Source organism: Boleophthalmus pectinirostris, unplaced genomic scaffold (genome assembly GCF_026225935.1).
Source record: "Boleophthalmus pectinirostris isolate CB_2022bp ecotype Guang Dong unplaced genomic scaffold, ASM2622593v1 HiC_scaffold_5, whole genome shotgun sequence".
NCBI lineage: Eukaryota > Metazoa > Chordata > Actinopteri > Gobiiformes > Gobiidae > Boleophthalmus > Boleophthalmus pectinirostris.
Window position 1 is genome coordinate 30,845,343 of NW_026571404.1, and position 18,516 is coordinate 30,863,858.

General features: G+C 39.4%; 1 protein-coding gene across 13 annotated transcripts in view; it reads right to left on the reverse strand.

Annotated features, from left to right (window-relative positions):
- The window catches only part of kcnma1a (potassium large conductance calcium-activated channel, subfamily M, alpha member 1a), a 316,984-nt gene extending 298,863 nt beyond the window's left edge, over nt 1-18,121 (reverse strand). For all 13 annotated transcript variants that reach the window (XM_055162655.1, XM_055162649.1, XM_055162657.1 and 10 more), the window contains exon 1: nt 17,498-18,121. In XM_055162655.1, coding sequence (XP_055018630.1) covers nt 17,498-17,788 — 291 coding nt within the window. In that variant the 5' untranslated portion in view covers nt 17,789-18,121. The remainder of the gene's footprint in view (nt 1-17,497) is intronic.
- Between the last annotated feature and the right edge of the window lie 395 nt (nt 18,122-18,516).

Genomic DNA, 18,516 nt, shown 5'->3' on the forward strand with positions numbered 1-18,516 from the left:
GACATCACAAGGTGGAACAGAGCATTTTAAGCTTCAGAGATGTAGACAGACTAATAATAAAGGGTTACACAACATATGTAAATGTGAATAAAACAAAACAAATCTTCGTCAGTGACATAGAGGTATTCTGCTTTTGAACTCAGCTCATCTGTTTTTGTACTTTTCGTCTCAACTCTGCCACAATCTGATGTACAACTGACAAACACTGACCACAGGTATTATAAAAAAAAAAACAACAACACAAGTAAGTCATGAAAACCTTCCACATTCACTTTAAGATATAGAACGCCATCCTCCACATACCCAGGAGGCCATTCACACACATATATACACTAGAGCAGGGTAAAGTATAAGCATGATAGATTTAAAATTCATGTGATTAATAGCTCTGCAGTCCACGCCAAGTAATATGGCATCGGGATCAATACCCATCTCCACTTATGGAACTGTACTCAAAGTGATTTAAAGGCCGACAGCTGTGCCAACTCCTGCAGTACGCAATGTTAAACAGGTTGGAAAGACTCATTTTAATAAAAGTTGTAAAAATAGCGCTAGTTTTAAGCCTAGGTGTAGTTAAATAAACGAGCAACGGGTCAATTCTCCAAAAGTGTGTTAGAAATATATTCCCACTGTGCTAATAGAAAGGTCCCTATAATTTGCTTTTAAGAGGAAAGGGGGGAGCTTGAGAAAAGAAATACTGAATAAAATCATATTTGCCTTCTCCCAGGTGGACATTTTTAAGAAGGGTCAGGCGAGATGACAAAATATCGAGATTTGTTTCCTCATAAAGCTAAGTAAAACCGACCTTCAGTATTAAAGTCGTGAACTAACACTACTTCATTTTAAACAGTTTGGCTTTAAACAGTGGCCCGCGATGAGTTTACGAGCACTTTTCACAAAGCATTCAGAGACCAGAGTGGAGTTTTGCCATCATAATAACAACTAGCATGCTAACAACACACCTCCTGATTATCGAACAATAAAACACAAGATGCAGAGAGTACAAGACAAACTTATCTAATATATCTGTACTGAAGCCTGATCCTTTTTTCTGAAATACATAGGAAAAAAATCAGATGAAGGCGGTTTAATTTAATAAACTTAAACATCACAGAGCTTTATCATTTCTATTTTGTACAAAAATAGTCCCATTTCTTCCTCCAAAGTCGGACCGGTCACATGGTAAATGGTCAGATTTTTATATAGCGCTTTTTCACCTTCAAGGCACTCAAAAAGCTTTTACATCAAGGAACCACTCACCCATTCACACGCACACACTCACACACACTCACTCATACACTCCAACACCAGTGTACACAGACTTTGGGGGCAAGGTGGGTTAAGTGCCGTGCCCAAGGACACAACAACAGCATTCATCATCTGTGGGAGCTGGAATCGCATCGTCAACCTGTGGATCAGTGGATTTGACCGCTCAATCAACAATCCAAATCCAAATCCTCTTTATTTGTAAAGCACATTTTACAAACAAAGCAGTTTCCAAAGTGCTGCGCAGACATCGTAAAATGAAAACAACAAAAATGCAAATTGCTAACAATGTTTATGTCAAGAGCAGGATTCGAACTGCCAATCTTCGGATCAGCTTTTATAACATATTCCTAAGAACTGAAATGATCTGAATGAGTCTGGTGAAAGTATGTGGACAAAGTGTAATTCTAAATGACCACCTGGTGATGTCATGAGGTGAGGATCAAGCCTTATAGGAGACACACTAGATTTGCTGGATTAGTTGTATAGATTATATATTTTTACAGGCTTCCATGTACTAGACTTGAACTTAGCCAAATTTTATTGATCCACAAGGGAAATTACTTGAACACAGCAGTTCACACATCACAATAAATGTAATAACAAAGAGCAAAAATGTAAATGGTAAACATAAATTCGAAATAAGTAGCAAAAATAGCAAGGGACTGGTGTCGAATAAGGCATAATTATTGTAGATGCACAATAAAAATAAAAAATATAGTCAATATATTTCAGCGATTACAAGAGGTCATAAGGAGAAACACTGCAAAGATGAAGTAGTAACTGATATAGGGGTTATGTGTTTTAGCTCACCTACACCTCCCATGTTCTTGTCTCCATTCTATTTCACATTCACTGGTGCAGGGGGATGTCTAGCTCTGATTTACGGTACGAACAGGTTGGACCCAGACATTTGCTCAGGGCTACGGTGACATCACTGTCTGACTTCACACGCACTACATCCAAGTCTCATTAGAACACATGAAAATTTAATGATCCAAAATGGCGGCCGGGGTCGTACAGTTGCAGTCGAGAACATACGAGCCAATATTAGCCAAATGGAGATGGCAGAATAATAGCCGCATAAAACACAAAGCTGTATAGATGCAAATAGTGAGGCGAATTGTATTATGGACGTAGCAAGGGGCCGTTAAAACTAAATGGAAGGGTCTTAATCTGCGCTGGGGTGTTATAAAAATCTATCATACAGATTTATACAAAAATAATACAATGGTCCATTGCTGTCTCCTGTAACAATACAAGTCTATATCTTTGTATCAGGGCTGCACAATATATTCAATTGAAATCGTAATTGAAGTAGTTGCAGTTACAAAGGTTTATTTTTTTTAGATAAAATAAAAAAATATTCTACTTGTTGTACATGTTGTGTGCATCTGAAATTTTTGGGATTCTTGTTTTAGTTAATCAATTCATATATGAGTCTTCTCTTAATGTATGCTCTGAATATAATCCACTTTTCTTTTCTTTTTTATGCTCTAACCGCAATTGAAATTGAAGTTCTTTTTTTTTTCTTTTTTGTATTCAACAATTAATCAAACTTGTTCGCATCATTTTCGCCTCTCAGCAAGTACCCTATTTATTGTCAATGTAAATAGCTCTGCTGCTAATTTATCATTCGAAAATGCGTCAGTCCCCATTGCCACCTGTAGAGGGAGCCAGACTAATCCAAATTTACTGTCAAACATACTATAAGGGCACGGTTAAAAAACAAATACATTTTAAAATTAAGCAAGCATTTTATTTTCATAATCAGGAAGTGCGAGTTATCATGCTAGTTCTTTTCTTTATAATCACGATAAAACTGTCTAAGAGTTGTGAAAAACGCTTATAAACTAACTGTGGTGATTAGTTAGGGTGCTCGGATTATATAAAGTACTGAGGAATATCTTTGGGCCACTGCAAACAGTTTAAAACGAACTAGTTCCGTTTTTAAGACAGTAAAAATCAAGTACCCCGCCTAGTTATTAAAAATTTAAGAGCTTTAGAATACACAACTGTTCCTTGTATTGAAGACGGAGCAGGTGCAAGCCTCGTTCACACTTCTTGAACTACTGTTTGGACAGATAGTATTGTTGGTTGTAGGCAATAAAACTCAACAAAACACTAAAATGGCACCTCGGGGGATAAGAGGAGGGAGGAGGGAGGGTATGATGGGTGAGAGTTAGGATTGAGCCACTGAAACGAGCTGGGAGGGGTGACTATTGTACTACAATTTGTCTAGTCTCTATCTGGTCATAAAGTAGTTGGGTCTTTTGTATTGACAGCTGGTGTTAACAGGTTTGTGATTTGTTTGTTAGGGCTGCAAGACGAACCAAATCAAATCAAAATTGCAATTTCAGTGGCCGCAGTTAGTATTTTTATTATCTTTTTATGTTATTATCAAAAAAAAAAAAAAAAAAAAAAAAAGGAAAATCTGCTAATTGAGTAGACCTGTTTACCTTGTTGTGAAATAGTTGCTGTACATCTTCTCTCAAATGTCAGTGCTTTTGGATAATTATTTTTCTATTTTTTGCCAAAAAACTAATTTTAAAAAATTATCTGAGTTTGAGTTTAAGTATGTGGAACAAACTGATTAAAGTATAACTTGACAAATACCACATCCCAACATTCACAAATCAATAAATATAACATCTATAACTGACTATATATAAGCCCAATATGTTTAATGCCATACTGTGAAACATACCAGGTAAAATAAAGGCATCTCTATGGCGATCAATACTTAAAAAGTCTAAAGCTATTCATTTTAGAATGAGCTTGAGCTGTATCAGAACAAGTATAAGAGCACATAGACTAGTATACGCCCATGGACCACTATGGAACCTACCTAGACGACGGGATTACAGATATAAGACCACATAATAGGAAAGAAGGTGTTATTATTTGATGCCATTCTACTGTTTAAATAAAGAGTGTTTTTATTATCTTTGTACTGGAATCAGCAATGAGTATCGAGTCAGTTCTTTTGTCGAAATTGAATTAGAAATGTTATCACCGTGACAGCACTACTAATACTACTGTTATTAGAGAAAGTGAAGTTTTGACAGCTACAATTCCATCTCAGCATGAAATATTTTGACCCTCGTGTTGTTTATGTATTCTGTTTGAAAGTGCAAGACATCATAAATAAAACATGTGGAGAGGCAGGCTGTGGGCCATATAAACCTGACCTTGAGCCGCAGTGGATGATGCCGTGTTGAGTCTGGGGGAGTGGGCAGCCAAGAGAGGAGACGCAGGGTGTAAACTAATGGATGGCATCTTTAATGTGGTTAATTAAAGCAGAGTAGTTAAATGGATTTCTAACAACTCTGCCTCCACAAACTGCACTATGTGATAAAGGGAAAAGAGAAGGATGGGGAGGTTGGAATAAGACAACAGACAAATGGTAGTCTGTGGAAGATATACTGTATGCACAAACAAACATTCACTTGATGAGGAAATTAAAGGTGCACAGTCTAACTTTTCTGGTGCAGGGTCACTCGCTTGCTCCATGGAGAGGTTGTAGCTTTGCCTGGAATGTTTCGCAGTATGGCATTAAACATATTTATCTCTATAAGCATTCACTTGCATCTATGATGAAATTAAAGGTGCACAGACTAACTTTTCTGGTGCAAGGTCCATCACTTGCTTGGAAAGATTATAGCTTTGCCGGGAATGTTTTGCAATATGGCATAAAACTTATCTATCTCCTCTATATAAGAATACCAAGAATGCATGTTTTGTTTTTTTTTCCAATACACTGTTGTGGTGAAGAGGGAGCTGATCTGAAAGACAAATTACTTGATTTACCAGTTTCTACCCTCACGTATGGTCATGAGCTTTTTGTAGTGGCCAAAAGGACAAGATTGCACATATAAGCGGCCAAAATGAGTTTCATCCGCAAGGTGGCTGGGCGCTACCTTAGAGATAAGGTGAGGAGCTCAGTCACAAGGGAGGATCTCTGAGTAGAGCCGCTGCTCCTCCACATCGAGAGAACCCAGTTGAGGTAGCTCGGGTATCTATTCTGGAGGACTCCTGGGCATGTCCCACTGGAAGGAGGCCCCAAGGAAGACCCAGGATATGCTGGAGGGACTACGTCTCTGGGATGGCCTGGGAAAACCTTGGGGTCCACCAGGGGGAGCTAGAGGAAGTGTCCGAAGTGAAGGAAGTCTGGGAGTCCCTGCTTAGACTGCTGCCTCCGTGACCCAGCCCCAGATAAGCAGAAGAAAATTGATGGATGGTATGTTCTTCACTATGGCATTGAATGTAACAAATAATCTTGCATTTAACTAATTACAGATGTATTTATTTGCTGAAAAAGATGCCTTGAAACGCATGTATTCTTACTGTCAGTGGGGTTTCCACTTCACAGATTTGACTTGTAATTTAGCCTGGAAGCAAAACCTGCTTGTTTCCATGGCGATAGGTATGTTTAATGTCCTACTATGGAACATTCTAAGCACAGCAATAACATTCCAATGGAAAAAAGCAAGTGACGGACTTTCCAAGAGAAAAGTTATGTTATGAAAAGTTATGTAGTGCAGCTTTAAGTCAGCTTTTGACCACAGCGTAATATTATTTGCAACATAAAACACAAAAAATCAATGGAAAAGTTCAACAAGAAACTGTCAAGCAAAGTGACAAGATGCGGGCTAAGAGCTGCCATCACAGAGAATTAGACAAACTGCGCAGTGGATAGCAGCATGATGTAAAACAGCTCATTGACAGATAGCCAGAGGAGCAGAAAACAGAAGATCCTTGTATGCTAATGCAAACAGGCCTGCAGCAGCTAGGCAGTCCCTCCACTTCAGAGGGTCTGTGCATATATTTGTGTCACTCATACATATGCATAAGCCTGGCACAGTGAGTCTCCCTCCTGTGAAGAAAACCTGATTTTTTTTTTAAGGATATGCCAGGTTTAAAGTTAAGCAGCACCAGCCTTGTTATGTAATGCGCTAACAAGGTAGTGGGTTAGAAAAACGAGAGGAGAGCGATTCCACAAAGGCTAAGCTTGCGATAATGAATGGCTTTAACAGATGTGCTAGTTGTATGTTGATGTCATGCTTTCATAAAACCCAAGATACTACTGTATAAATTTCTATAACCCCTATAATGTCTATAATGTAAGCAGCATATATGTTGTAGTTTTATCTTATTTTTCTAGACTCGAGAACAATGACTTTAAAAAATTCGAAGAGTATTACTAGAATCCTAATGTAATGTGTATTTCCTGGTCTACAGTTTCCATTGATATGGTGGTAAAACGGTAAATGGCTTTAAGGCACTCAAAGCACTTTACATTAAGAAACCACTCACCCACTCACACACACATTCATACGTCAGTGTACACAGACACTGGAGGCGAGGTGGGTTAAGTGTCTCGCCCAAGTACACAGCAACAACATTCATCTGTGGGTTTAGAATCGCACCGCCAATCTGTGGGTAATAAGGGAGTACAGAAATATTTAAATATCCATATATCGTATCATTTAATGTGATGATACAGTATCGATATCATGGGCTGCTGTACCAATATATATAATCAAGAGTATTTTTTGGTATATTTTACGAATTATTTTGTTACAGTGCTACAGTTCAGAGAAAGGAAACTTCTTTATGCGGCACATTTGACATATTCACTGTTTTGACGAGTAAAATGGTTGTGTTTAATTTGCACAAGAAGTGGTTTAACAAAGACTTTTAGTATCACAGCCATGATTTTGCCATTATTTTTATTGAACCGTATCGAATCAATTTAAAATACCGTATCGAATTGAAACCTCACTGTATCAAAATATGCATCGTATCACGGCCTGTGTATCGAGGCATGCATCGTATCACAGCATCTTCTTAACCCAATGATTTTTATGTCTGTCAACTGAACCACTGTTGAGACGATGTAAGGTTGTTAGAGCAGTAAGAACGTGTTTAAGGATGATGAAACAATCTCGGAGAAATAAAACCTCAATCAGACACAGGGAGAACATGCAAACTCCACTAAGAAAGTTACGTGAATCAAACCATTCTAGTTAGACAAGAGCAGGTATCAATGTTTCCCTCAGCGCTTTTTAGTTAGGGCAGCCACTTGTGAACCACGTGAATCCTCGCAAAACTATTTGGTCAAAATGTTTGGTCAAAAATGAGTTAATGTCATTTTGGGGGTATTTGAGACTTCCTTTATCATGTAAATAAATATTTGATTGTATTGACAAGAAAATAAAGGGCTATGACAAGCATAACATCCCAAACCATACGAGAAACCATGGCAGAACGGTGTAAGAGTCATTTTTCTCAGTTTCACACTCTGGAGAGTTATGGTCTTTTGTCTTGGTAGGGCAGTACGGTTATCGCGCCCCGGTCCTCACTTTCACCTTTCCCTGGCACGGTACCTTCCTTTATAGAATTTTTCACCAAACAATAGCTGAAATTTGGTCAGTGTGAATGCAGATAAAATATTGACCAAACATGTCTGAAATTTTTCCGATATATGAAACAGATACTGACTAGCAACAATATATTGACCATCCCCAGACAAGAGTGAACTAGGTAGCTTTAACTTCTTGAATTACTCCTGCATGCTCAAAAATTGGCATTCCCCTCATGATTTCCAGCACCATTTTCTTCAGTTTTTTCCCCCCTGTTGCTTCCTATTTGTTTGTAAAGCGTTTTTGAGTGTCCAGAAAAAGTGCCATTTTCTACATTTCTACAGCTGTATTGTGTACATATCCCCTAGGTAAATCCTTAATCAATTTCTCCACCACAAACGAGTAGAAAAAAAGCTTCTGTTTTCATAGAACCCAGATTACTATCACCAGTTACTATCACCCCTCCATTGTCCCCTTCCTTTATACCATCTTATCTTTCATCTTTCACTGCAATGTTCACCAGTCTCGACCTCACGCTCTTAATCCCCACAACGAAGGGGGCCATTTTAAAGAACTAGGCCACAGCTGCGGGTGACTGGGGCAACGCTACACCGCCCAACCTCCAAATCCTTCATCTGCCTCGCGCCATCCTCAACCTTTCCACTTCCATTTCCTGGTTCCGATTGACACTTCCTGGTATCGCCGGGGACCAAGATTTGCAGTTCTCACCTCTCCCGCATGCGTTACCAGGCAGCCTTTCGAGCACATGCCAACTTACTTAGCCACCCAGCGCAGTCAGCTGAACGGAGATCGGGTTTCGGCCCTTAATACTCCTAACAAGACTTTTCGAAGCGCAGCCAAGAGTCAAGCCAACCCCCAAAGTCAAGCATGCCCCCCTTCCCTCCCAGATATCGGACAGTAGAGGAGTGTATGCCAAGTTTTCATCACGCCTTGGTAGAATGATGAGGTATGAGCGGGCGAGTGGTCACAAGATGGAACACCTCGTTATATTGGGCAGTTGTATTCATCAGTGACTTTGCAAGTGTCGAAAATGAAGGATGACATAAGGGCTGGGATAGTGGAGAGGAGCATTGAGATAGAATGGATAAGGGTGACATATGGGCAGTGGTGGAATGTAACAAAGTAAAAGTACTCTACTCTACTTAAAGGTGCATTTTGTAATGTTTTGGCTGGGGGTTCATCACCTGGTTGTTTCTATGGACACTGCCAAGACCTGGAATGTTCCACAGTATGACATTACACAGCTCTACCTTACATTTATTCAATTACAGGTGGTTTTATAACTCAAAAATACCTTGAAAAACAGGCATTCTGACTGTGAGCGGGGCAGCCTCTCCATAGATCAGATTTGTAACTTGGCCTGGTGTGGTCTCCATGAAGATAGAAAGGTTTAATGTCATACTGTGAAACATTCTAGACAAAGCAATCACCATGGGGACAAGCAGGTGGCAGAAACTCCATCAAAAAAGTAAAAAAAAAAAAAAAAAAGTTAGACAATGCACCATTAAAAAAGGTTTTTAGGTATTTTAGGTATCTGTACTTTACTTAAGTACATTTTACTTTTATTTCACTACATCTGAGAGCACAATCAAGAGCAAATATCTGTACTTTCTACTCCTAGTCCTACTTTCTGCTTTCTACTTTCTACTATGTTTTTGTTGGCTAATTATTTCATGCAGGAGAGACTTGTTTAGCAGTTTTTTTTTGTTTTTTTTTGTTTGTTTAACTTGTTCTTTCTGGTTAGATTGTATTAAAATAAAGCACAGACAGAGCAGTGCCTACAGTAAGCATCACACCCCCAAGGAATGTTTTATCAAGCTTGATTATGGAATTCATGATTGAAACCTTCCTTTTTGTGATATTTTTGTAGCCCTAAATTTGTTCCAGCATATACTGTATTTCAGTAATTATGAATTCAGTTTTTAAAAATACTTGTACTACTACGTCTCCTGCCAAGACTAATCCTGTCAACAGCCTCCTCTCAGTCAGCTATCTCATCCAATCAGTGCATCTCCAGGTTGTTGACATAGCAACCATTTCTTAGTTGTCAAGGCTCAACCACAACTGTTAATTACGGTAGCTTCTGTCCACACTAACCCGCAATCATGGAAATCACACGGGATTATGAAAGACTTTTTTTCCGATTACTTTTCTTCAACCAACTGCCTTTGCACACAATCATATAAATGCACTGTCTCTCTCATTCTCTAACATTCTGTTTAATGGATTTACCGCAGCAGCAGAACCCCAGCCAGTCATTCATTGTATTGGGAATCAGCTGGAAAGTTCCCCTGGCTGGAAGGTGACCAAGCTGCAAAGTCCCCCTGAATTATACCTTTATGAAAAGAAGTTAGTTAATCTATATATGCATTAACTTATTTTTTTTATTATTATTATATACAGTATATTGTATGATTTACACATGCAAGTTACAGTATATCTCGACACATTTGTTCATGTTGAGCATAAGCAACGAGCCGGGACTTTCAATCCAGGGGGACGCTCGAGCCAGTATTCATGGCATAGACACTTGACATGATTATATTCAAGGCAAGCAGGTAAGGAAATAATTAGTATTTCTTCCCAAATCAACAATACAGGTGCTATAGGGCATGGGGAACAAGAAAAAATGATTTAAAATATGATTTCATAGTAAACCTAAATATTGATATTACATACTAAAAAAATGTGTGATGCTTCAGGAAGATCGGTAAAATGACATAAACAAGGCCCGTCATTTGGTCACATTTCATTTTTTATGATATAGAATGCTGATTTTCTAGCTCATTTTACTTTACTCATGGAAGGGGCCATTCCTTCTGAGAGAAAGCGACGCTCGAGCTGGGACTTTCAAGCCAGGGGGACGTTCGAGCCGGTATTTATTATATTACTGATGTCTCTACATATGAAGGTCAAATGGTCATTTTAAATTTGACCATTTCATTTTATTAAACCTCTCTAATTTTCAAGTCTGGTCCTTTTCTTTTTCCTGGTTGACAAACTTGTAAAACTATGCTAAAAGTGCACTATATAAGGTTTTGGTATGGGTCACCTGCTTGTTTTTATGGATATGTAACAGATATGTGTGGAATGGTCCACATATGGCATTAAACAGCTCTACCTTACATTTATTCAGTTACAGGTGGATTTATAGCTCAAAAATACCTAGAAAAACAGGCATTTGGACTGTGAGCAAGGTTGCCTCTTCGGAGATCTGACCTGCAACTTGGTTTAATTTGGTCTCCATGAAGATAGAAAGGTTTAGCACCCAATAATACTGTGCAACATTCCAGACAAAGCACTAACATGGAGGAAAGCGTTCGACGTACTCTCCACCAGAAAAGTTGAACAATGCACTTTTAATGTCTGTATTGTTAAAGCTCGGAAATTAAATATTGAAACCTATTTTTATGTGTTTTTAGTTGGACACACACAAAAAAAAACTCAAAATTGATCAGTATGAGGAAAAAAAAAGTCTCATATCATTCAGTTTAAATTCTAAATATATTCTTTGACATTGAATAAACGCTGTTTAACAAAGCACCCATTCATTTGTTTATCCATTAACATGTCATAATTGCATAATGTGGTAATGTTGCGTGAATAATCCATGGCGGTTTAGAGGAAAATCAATAGTGAAAGCAGACTATTGACTCAGAATAGCAACTGGAGGTGACAAGGAGAGAACACAGGTCGACAGAGGACCAGTGCATCTCAGCTGTGGTGGGTTCAGTGGAGCGGTAAAGACGACGGACGCCATTTTACTGTCACTTTAGTACTGTTTCCCTCTGCTTGGGCTCACACCTGTCACACAAGGAGACAGGAAGCGGCATCAAGGGGCTGGGAAACCGAAAGGACATGGCGGAGGAGCAGGAGGAGGAAGAATGTGCTGTACATGTGAATTGGATGCGGCCCAAAACACACAAGGACGGACGCAGCGAACCTGTTATCGTCTAGTGTCCTTCTCAATGTGTCCTCCCTCAGTTTAGGCTCTATTACGGTGCCGGTGTTAGGCTGCGTGTGTGTCATGGCAGTAAATAGTCCACTAAAGAGGGATCCAAAGCAGCAGACTATTTAGGGCTTTGTGATATAACAACATAATTCATTTTATTTGAATTATTAATAATATATTCACCATTTGCATATTACTTAAATGTACATAATCAATATTAAACTTTTCTGACATCTGCGAAATGCTTTTCTCCATGGAAATGCTATTGCTTTGTCTGGAATGTTTCACAATATGATATTAAACCTTTCTATATGCATGGACACCAAACCAGACAAAGTTACAGGTCAGATCTGTGGAGAGGCAGGCTCCAGTCAGTTTTCTAGGTATTTCTGAGCTATAAAACCACCTGTAATTTAATAAATGTAAGGTAGAACTGTTTTATGTCATACCGTGAAACATTCCAGGCAAAGAAATTACACATTCATACAAAAAAGTAGGTGACAGACCCTCCACTAGAAAAGTTACACAATGCACCTTTAACCATAACACACTGATATGATTTAAAGTGCACTGCTTAGGTTTTCTGGTACTTGTTTCTATGAGGATGTTATGCCTTTTTTCTGGAATATTTGGTATGGAATTAAATTTATCTATCACCAAGGAGACCACCAGGTCAAAGGTCAGAGGTCAGAGATGATCCCACCCACAGTCAGTCAGTCTTGTCAGTCAGTCTTTTTTGAAGCTATAAAAACAACTATGTTAGCTATATATGTTAAATGCCAACATGAAACCATCAAATTATAAAGTATTTTATTGTCCACAAAAACCAGTAAGTCTGGTGTTCACATGCTACTTTTGCAAAATGCAATTCTGGCCTCTGAAAGTTCTGAAACAAACTTGGAAACTCATCGCCAGACTAATTAGGATGCTAGGAATACATTAATAAGTTTGGACAACTGCAAACCACAAATAAACCAGCTCTGTATTTCACAGTTTTAATGCGGTAACTATCAGGTACAGCCAGTTACGGGAAGAATACTTTGAAAATGTATTTACTTACAGAATACTGAATACCTGAATTAAAATGTATTTTGTAACGTATTTTGTTATATCGGCCAATCAGAGTACTGTATTCTCAATACTTGGAATACTTTTACACCAAGTTGCATTATTTTAGTAAAAAAATACTATATAGTGTTACAAATGGCTTTATTTCTGTTGCCCTGTTTGTTGTGCATTAACATACGTCTAATTAGAAAAGAAAAACACATTAATTACACATAACTAACTTGCAGTACAAAGCTAAAATTACATGACAAAGTATCACCATGTATTCTTTTTAATTTAAGGAAGTAGCTGTAACTGTATTCTGTAGTACCGTTACTGTACAGTTGCTCAAAATTGGTATTCAGTGTACGTATTTTCATTACTTTTCAACACTGGGTACAGCGCTTTTAATAATAATAAGAAGAACCATGTCAAATTCCAACTCTATTACATTCTGCACCTCAAACCTGTGATATTCTCCAGCACTAAGAATGTCTTTTCTCTCTGTGGCCTTGACTGTGCACTATAGCATGTTAGCCCCTAGACCCGTGTGCGTCCTGGGGTCCTCGCTCTATAAAAAGCACGTGCGTCTCACATGTAGCCGTACACACGCAGCTCCTGGATGCACAATGCTTAATGTAGGCCATCCCCGGTACATTTATATGCAAGTCACCTCTGTACGCCAGGCTTAAATTAGTACTACATACTCTTAATATAACAAGTACCATTAGCTCAGTACTCTAGAGGTTTGAAGTATGAATGAAGTGTGAAAGAAGAGATACACCATGGAAGGGCATCTGAGCTAACCCGAGTGTCAGTGTGTAGGATTATGTGGGTGGAAATGTGAAACCAACAGTAGAAAGTCTCTAAATGTTTATTTTGAGTCTGTAGCATTGTTACTAGATTTCAGCGCATTCAAATTCAGTGGGCCTCATTCATGAAGCGTTCTTACAAACAAATTTGTACTTAAGGCCTTCAAACGAACATTCACAAAATGTTTTCTTAACTGAAAATGTTCTTCTGGAAGAACAAATCCTACACTCCAAACCACTCAGAAATTCTACTGTTTTAGAATATTAATACTCTGATAATGCAACAAAAAATTCTAAATCACCCATAGTTGTAAATGATATATTTTCTTAAATTATTTCCTTTAAAAATATTACTATGTGATCCAATAACATTTATGAAGCGTTTTGGGTCAAACAGACTTCGTACAGGCTGCAGTCTGTCCCAGCCCCAGTGCTCTCCATATGGACCACTGTTACAGCCCTGCTCCTGGTCACCACGCTGGACTCAACACCCCCGTCACCCCCCATGACCAGAGCCCACTCTTACGTACCCCTACCCCAGTACCCCTCCCTCACTATTTACTTTGGGTCCACGCCCACCTTTTCATTAAGTTCAATGCTTCAACAACTAGTACCACTGCTACTACACTTTTCGTTTTTACGCAGTAGTGCTACGTGAATTTGGTCAAATTAAATCTAACTTTGTTTTTTTCGTAACAATTGTTGTAATCGTTTTTAGACTTGCAGTAAACGTTCTGTTCAGAGTGAACATTGTAAACCACCCCAGGGGCAGTCACATTTGGGAGAAGACTGAAATATGAACTGAGGAACTAATACAAGAATCTCATGAATTTCCAAACATGTTTATAGAGGTCTAAACTACAGGTACAAGATATTCTATAAAAACTATTTTGTTCCTTGCAGAGGGCATTCTATTTCTTCTCTTGCTGTTCTTAATCTCTGTGTTGCAACACTGGAATTTTACCACTGTGGGACAAATAAAGTTCCCTTATCTTATCTCAATAATGGCAGCCTTTGCAATTTCATAATTGCTCCAACTCAAATTACAATTTTTTTATAGCTAAAAAAATACCTAGAAAAATAGGCGTTCTGACAGTGAGCAGGATCTCCACAGATCTGACCTATAACCTCGTCTAGTTTGGTTTCCATGAAGATAGAAAGGTTTAATACCTTACTGTGAAACATTCCACACAAAGCAAAAGCACCTTTGACAGACCCCCCACCAGAAAAGTTACACAATGCACCTTTAATAAACAATTAACCTCATAATTATATTAACAATTCTACAATCTGTTTTATAAATGATTGGTAATTGACTTGCCAAAATGCAGCATGCTATTCGTTTACAGTTTTATCTGTAATTACATAAGACCAGTTCAACAAAATTACGTAGAGGGTCAGTGTGTGGGTTTGTCCTGAGGTGTCCCGTTGCCATAGGCCACGCTGACCCACATGTTTTAGGGGAAACCAGAGCACCCATGGGAGCCAGACACAAGGAGAGCATGCAAACCCCACACGCAAAGGCCCCATGCGGTCTGGGAATTCAACCTGAAACCTTCTTGCAAGATACTGGACGAAGCTTCTTGTCAGTCACCAACACATTCAGCCCAAAGTCCCAATTACATAACGCTAAATATACCGAAATTTAAACGTCCGATGTTACACAAAATTGATAATTTTGAGCTTTTAGCCATGTTAGAATGTTGTTACTCCATCAAAAACATACCTGGAGCTGTGCTTTGTTTCATTCATAAACATTTGAGCAATCCTTTATTATTAGTCTGTCTCCATTTCCAAAGCTCAGAATGCTTTGTTACACTTTGTGATGTCATGTAGTGATAGTTTTCAAGTTAACAGCTACTTTTTTCTTCAGTTCAGTAGAGATTAAGCAATTCCAGGGCTGAAATTATCCAAATGATTCTACTGATTATAGGTGTATGTGAAGTTTAAAAACATAGTGGAGCAAATCATGTATTACCACATGACATCACAAGGTGGAACAAAGTGCGAATGACGTAAAACACAACTCCAGGTATGTTTGTGGTGAGGAAATTATAACATAGATTTAAAAATAGCGTAACATGGGCCCTTTAAGGTAAGCCAACTAGTAGGCCTACATTTGGAGTGATAGTATTAGATTGCCTGCTGTTTCCGTACCCTTGAGCTAGACACTTCTGCCACCTTACTGCACTTTTCAGTATATAGGAAAGTGCTATAATAAACCTATGTGTCGCTGTTCATCAATTGATATTCTGCCGCTTGATGCTCAACATTCCCTGGGGCTGTGAAGCTAACTCAAAGCACTACTTTGTTTGAAGCTCTGTTCCTCAAATTAGACTTTAATCTGAGCTTTATTTTAACACAATTTGACCAGAAAGAGACTACAACAGATGAGCTGATTTGTGCGCTTAAAAAAGTCCACATGCTCCTGAAAATGTGTTCCAATTCATTTTGTATTTTGTCTTGAGTTTTCAGACTCTCTAAAAAGTTTTTTGGTAGTTACTGCTAATGTGTAAGCACTGTGTCACCATGGTAACTAATGAACACTCCACCATAGAAATACATACAGACACACTCCCGGACATAAGGACAAACGATAACCACCATTACTACTCAACACAACCTACTTTACACGTTTCCCTTTCCGCAAAATTGGCCCATCCAATCGTGGGACTTAAGGGATGGGGCTCGAGTTGCATAATTTGGCAAGAGCTGGTCGCCGTGGAAACCTAATTGTTTAGCTCCGGTGAAGCCAACCAAGCATTCAAAGAGACAGGTGTCAATTTGAGCAAACTCACTGCAGAGGAGAAAGTGAAATGAACCGTTCTGAAACATTACAAGAGCCAAAGATGTCAAACTTCTGCAGAAAATGTGAAAATTTGTAGTATATAATTTAAAGAGCCCATATTACGCCATTTTATGATTTCATTTACACAAGTTTAACACACAAATCCTCCAAAGTTCTTCTCTGAAATGGAAAACACTCCGCACCTTGTTCCACCTTGTGATGTCATGTTGTAATGTAGGAAGTGCTCCCCTGTGTTTTTAAACTCCACGCACCTTCACTAGAATCATGTGGATAATTTCAGCTCTGGAATTGCCAATCTCTACTAAACAGAAAGTAAAAGGTAGTTGTTAATTTAAAAACTACCGCTTCATGACATCACAAGGTAGAACAGAGCATTTTGAGTTTTGGAAATGTTGACAGACTAATAATGCAGGATTACATGTCCGAACGAAACAAAATACATCTCTATGTTTTCAACGAGGGAACAACATTCTAACACGCCTTAAAGCTCACAAAAATCAATTTTACGTAATACAGTACCTATAAAACCTGAATATCAAATTTAACATAGCACAGGAAAGACTTCAAATGCCTCTTCCTAGTCTATAGTTTGTCCTACACTGCACTGTTGGTACCAGAATATTGCATTTTTTCATTTCTTGCTCTCCTCTCGTCCTACTCAAATGTGCCAGAGCTGAGTGTGGGTGTACGTAAACACAGAAGATACAAGCCTGTCCGGGGGAAGCAAAGGACGCTTTCGACAGGCTGTGGAGATGCAGATATCAAACCCACTTAAGCATGAAAGGCTAACCTATATGTGCAGGCCAGTGCACTAATGTGAACTAGTTACAATGTGGGATGAGGGGATACGAAAATGTTAAAGAATTGGCTTTGTTTGCATGCACGCCAGAAATCCGATCGTTATCTGATTTCTGGAGTTATTGGATTATTGGAAGCCTATGTCTTTAGGTGTCATGTGAGGAATTGGAGTTGGAGGACTGTTCTCACCTGTGCAGGTTTTGAGTGGAATTATGCAAAAACGAAGAGGCAAAAATTAAAATTCAATATATTAATGTTTGAAACACTTTGCCCAAGTGTTTTTGATAATCCAATTTCTCTTGTGCATGAAAACACACCAAAACCAGATCAAATTATTTGGGTTTATCTCATTATTCTGGTTAAATACATTTTTCCTGGCCATGTAATCGTGCAAAGTGTGATCGTCTGTGCGTGTTCACATCCATACCTTGTTTTTGATGTTGCAGTGACAGCACACGGTCCACAGATACTTGAGTGTCCTCCATAACAGTATGATGAAGAGACCCCCAAAGAACGTCACCATGGAGGAGGCGAGGAATGCCCACCACATGCGCTGCCCGTTATTGTCGCAGGGCACCTCGGACGAGAACGGGATGACCACGTCTTCCATCTTGGAGATTAAGATCGACGAGTCCGGATTGATATTGTTATTAATATTGCTTGTCCTCATAGAGCTGTCGCTGCCATGGGGGACGGTGCCATCCGCCTCAGCTAGCATTGAGGAGCCGTGGAGAGCCTGTGCCAGCGTCCCCAGCCCCACTCACCAGCCATATTGCTAAAGAAATCCCCCAATCCTCGCTGTTTTGCTCTGTTCTCACCCACCCGAATCGAGTTTCTGTGCAAATTCGTGACAGTTTTGCGGCGCAATTCAACTAGCGTCAAAAAACGAGCGTGTCCTCAAAGTAGGGAGACATTTAAATCCGCAATAACGATTTCCATGGCTCAGGAACTGGCTCTTTCACGCCATGATCAAGACGTATGACGTGCGTGCAGCCTCCACTCTTATTTAATATTACGCTAAACACAACACGACCAGCTAAATATATCAGTATGTCCCTCTCGCCGTTTCGTCACTCAGCCAGGCCACCTCTCTCCTGTCTTAGCCGTCTTCTCCCATTCAGGGCACGGGCAGCAGCACGAGAATCGATCCCCCCTCAAAGCAACCGTGAAGCAGTCGAAGCAGTAAATAAAGATATCACGATCAATGTGGAGCAGACGAGACTACACGGATCGCTTTTACGCGCGCGTGTCCGTGTGGTAAAACGGTGAAGAACGGGCAGTGTCGCGGTGTCGCCGGGTTGCCGCTGCTGTTGTGGACGTCCGCCGTGTCTCCCGCGTCCATTCGTTCGGTCTCCGGGTTGTCGGTGTGATCCCCAGGCAGCCCGTAGCAGCGCCTGGCACGAAGCGGCCAGCTGGAGAGAGAGAGGAGAAGCGTGTCACAGAAGC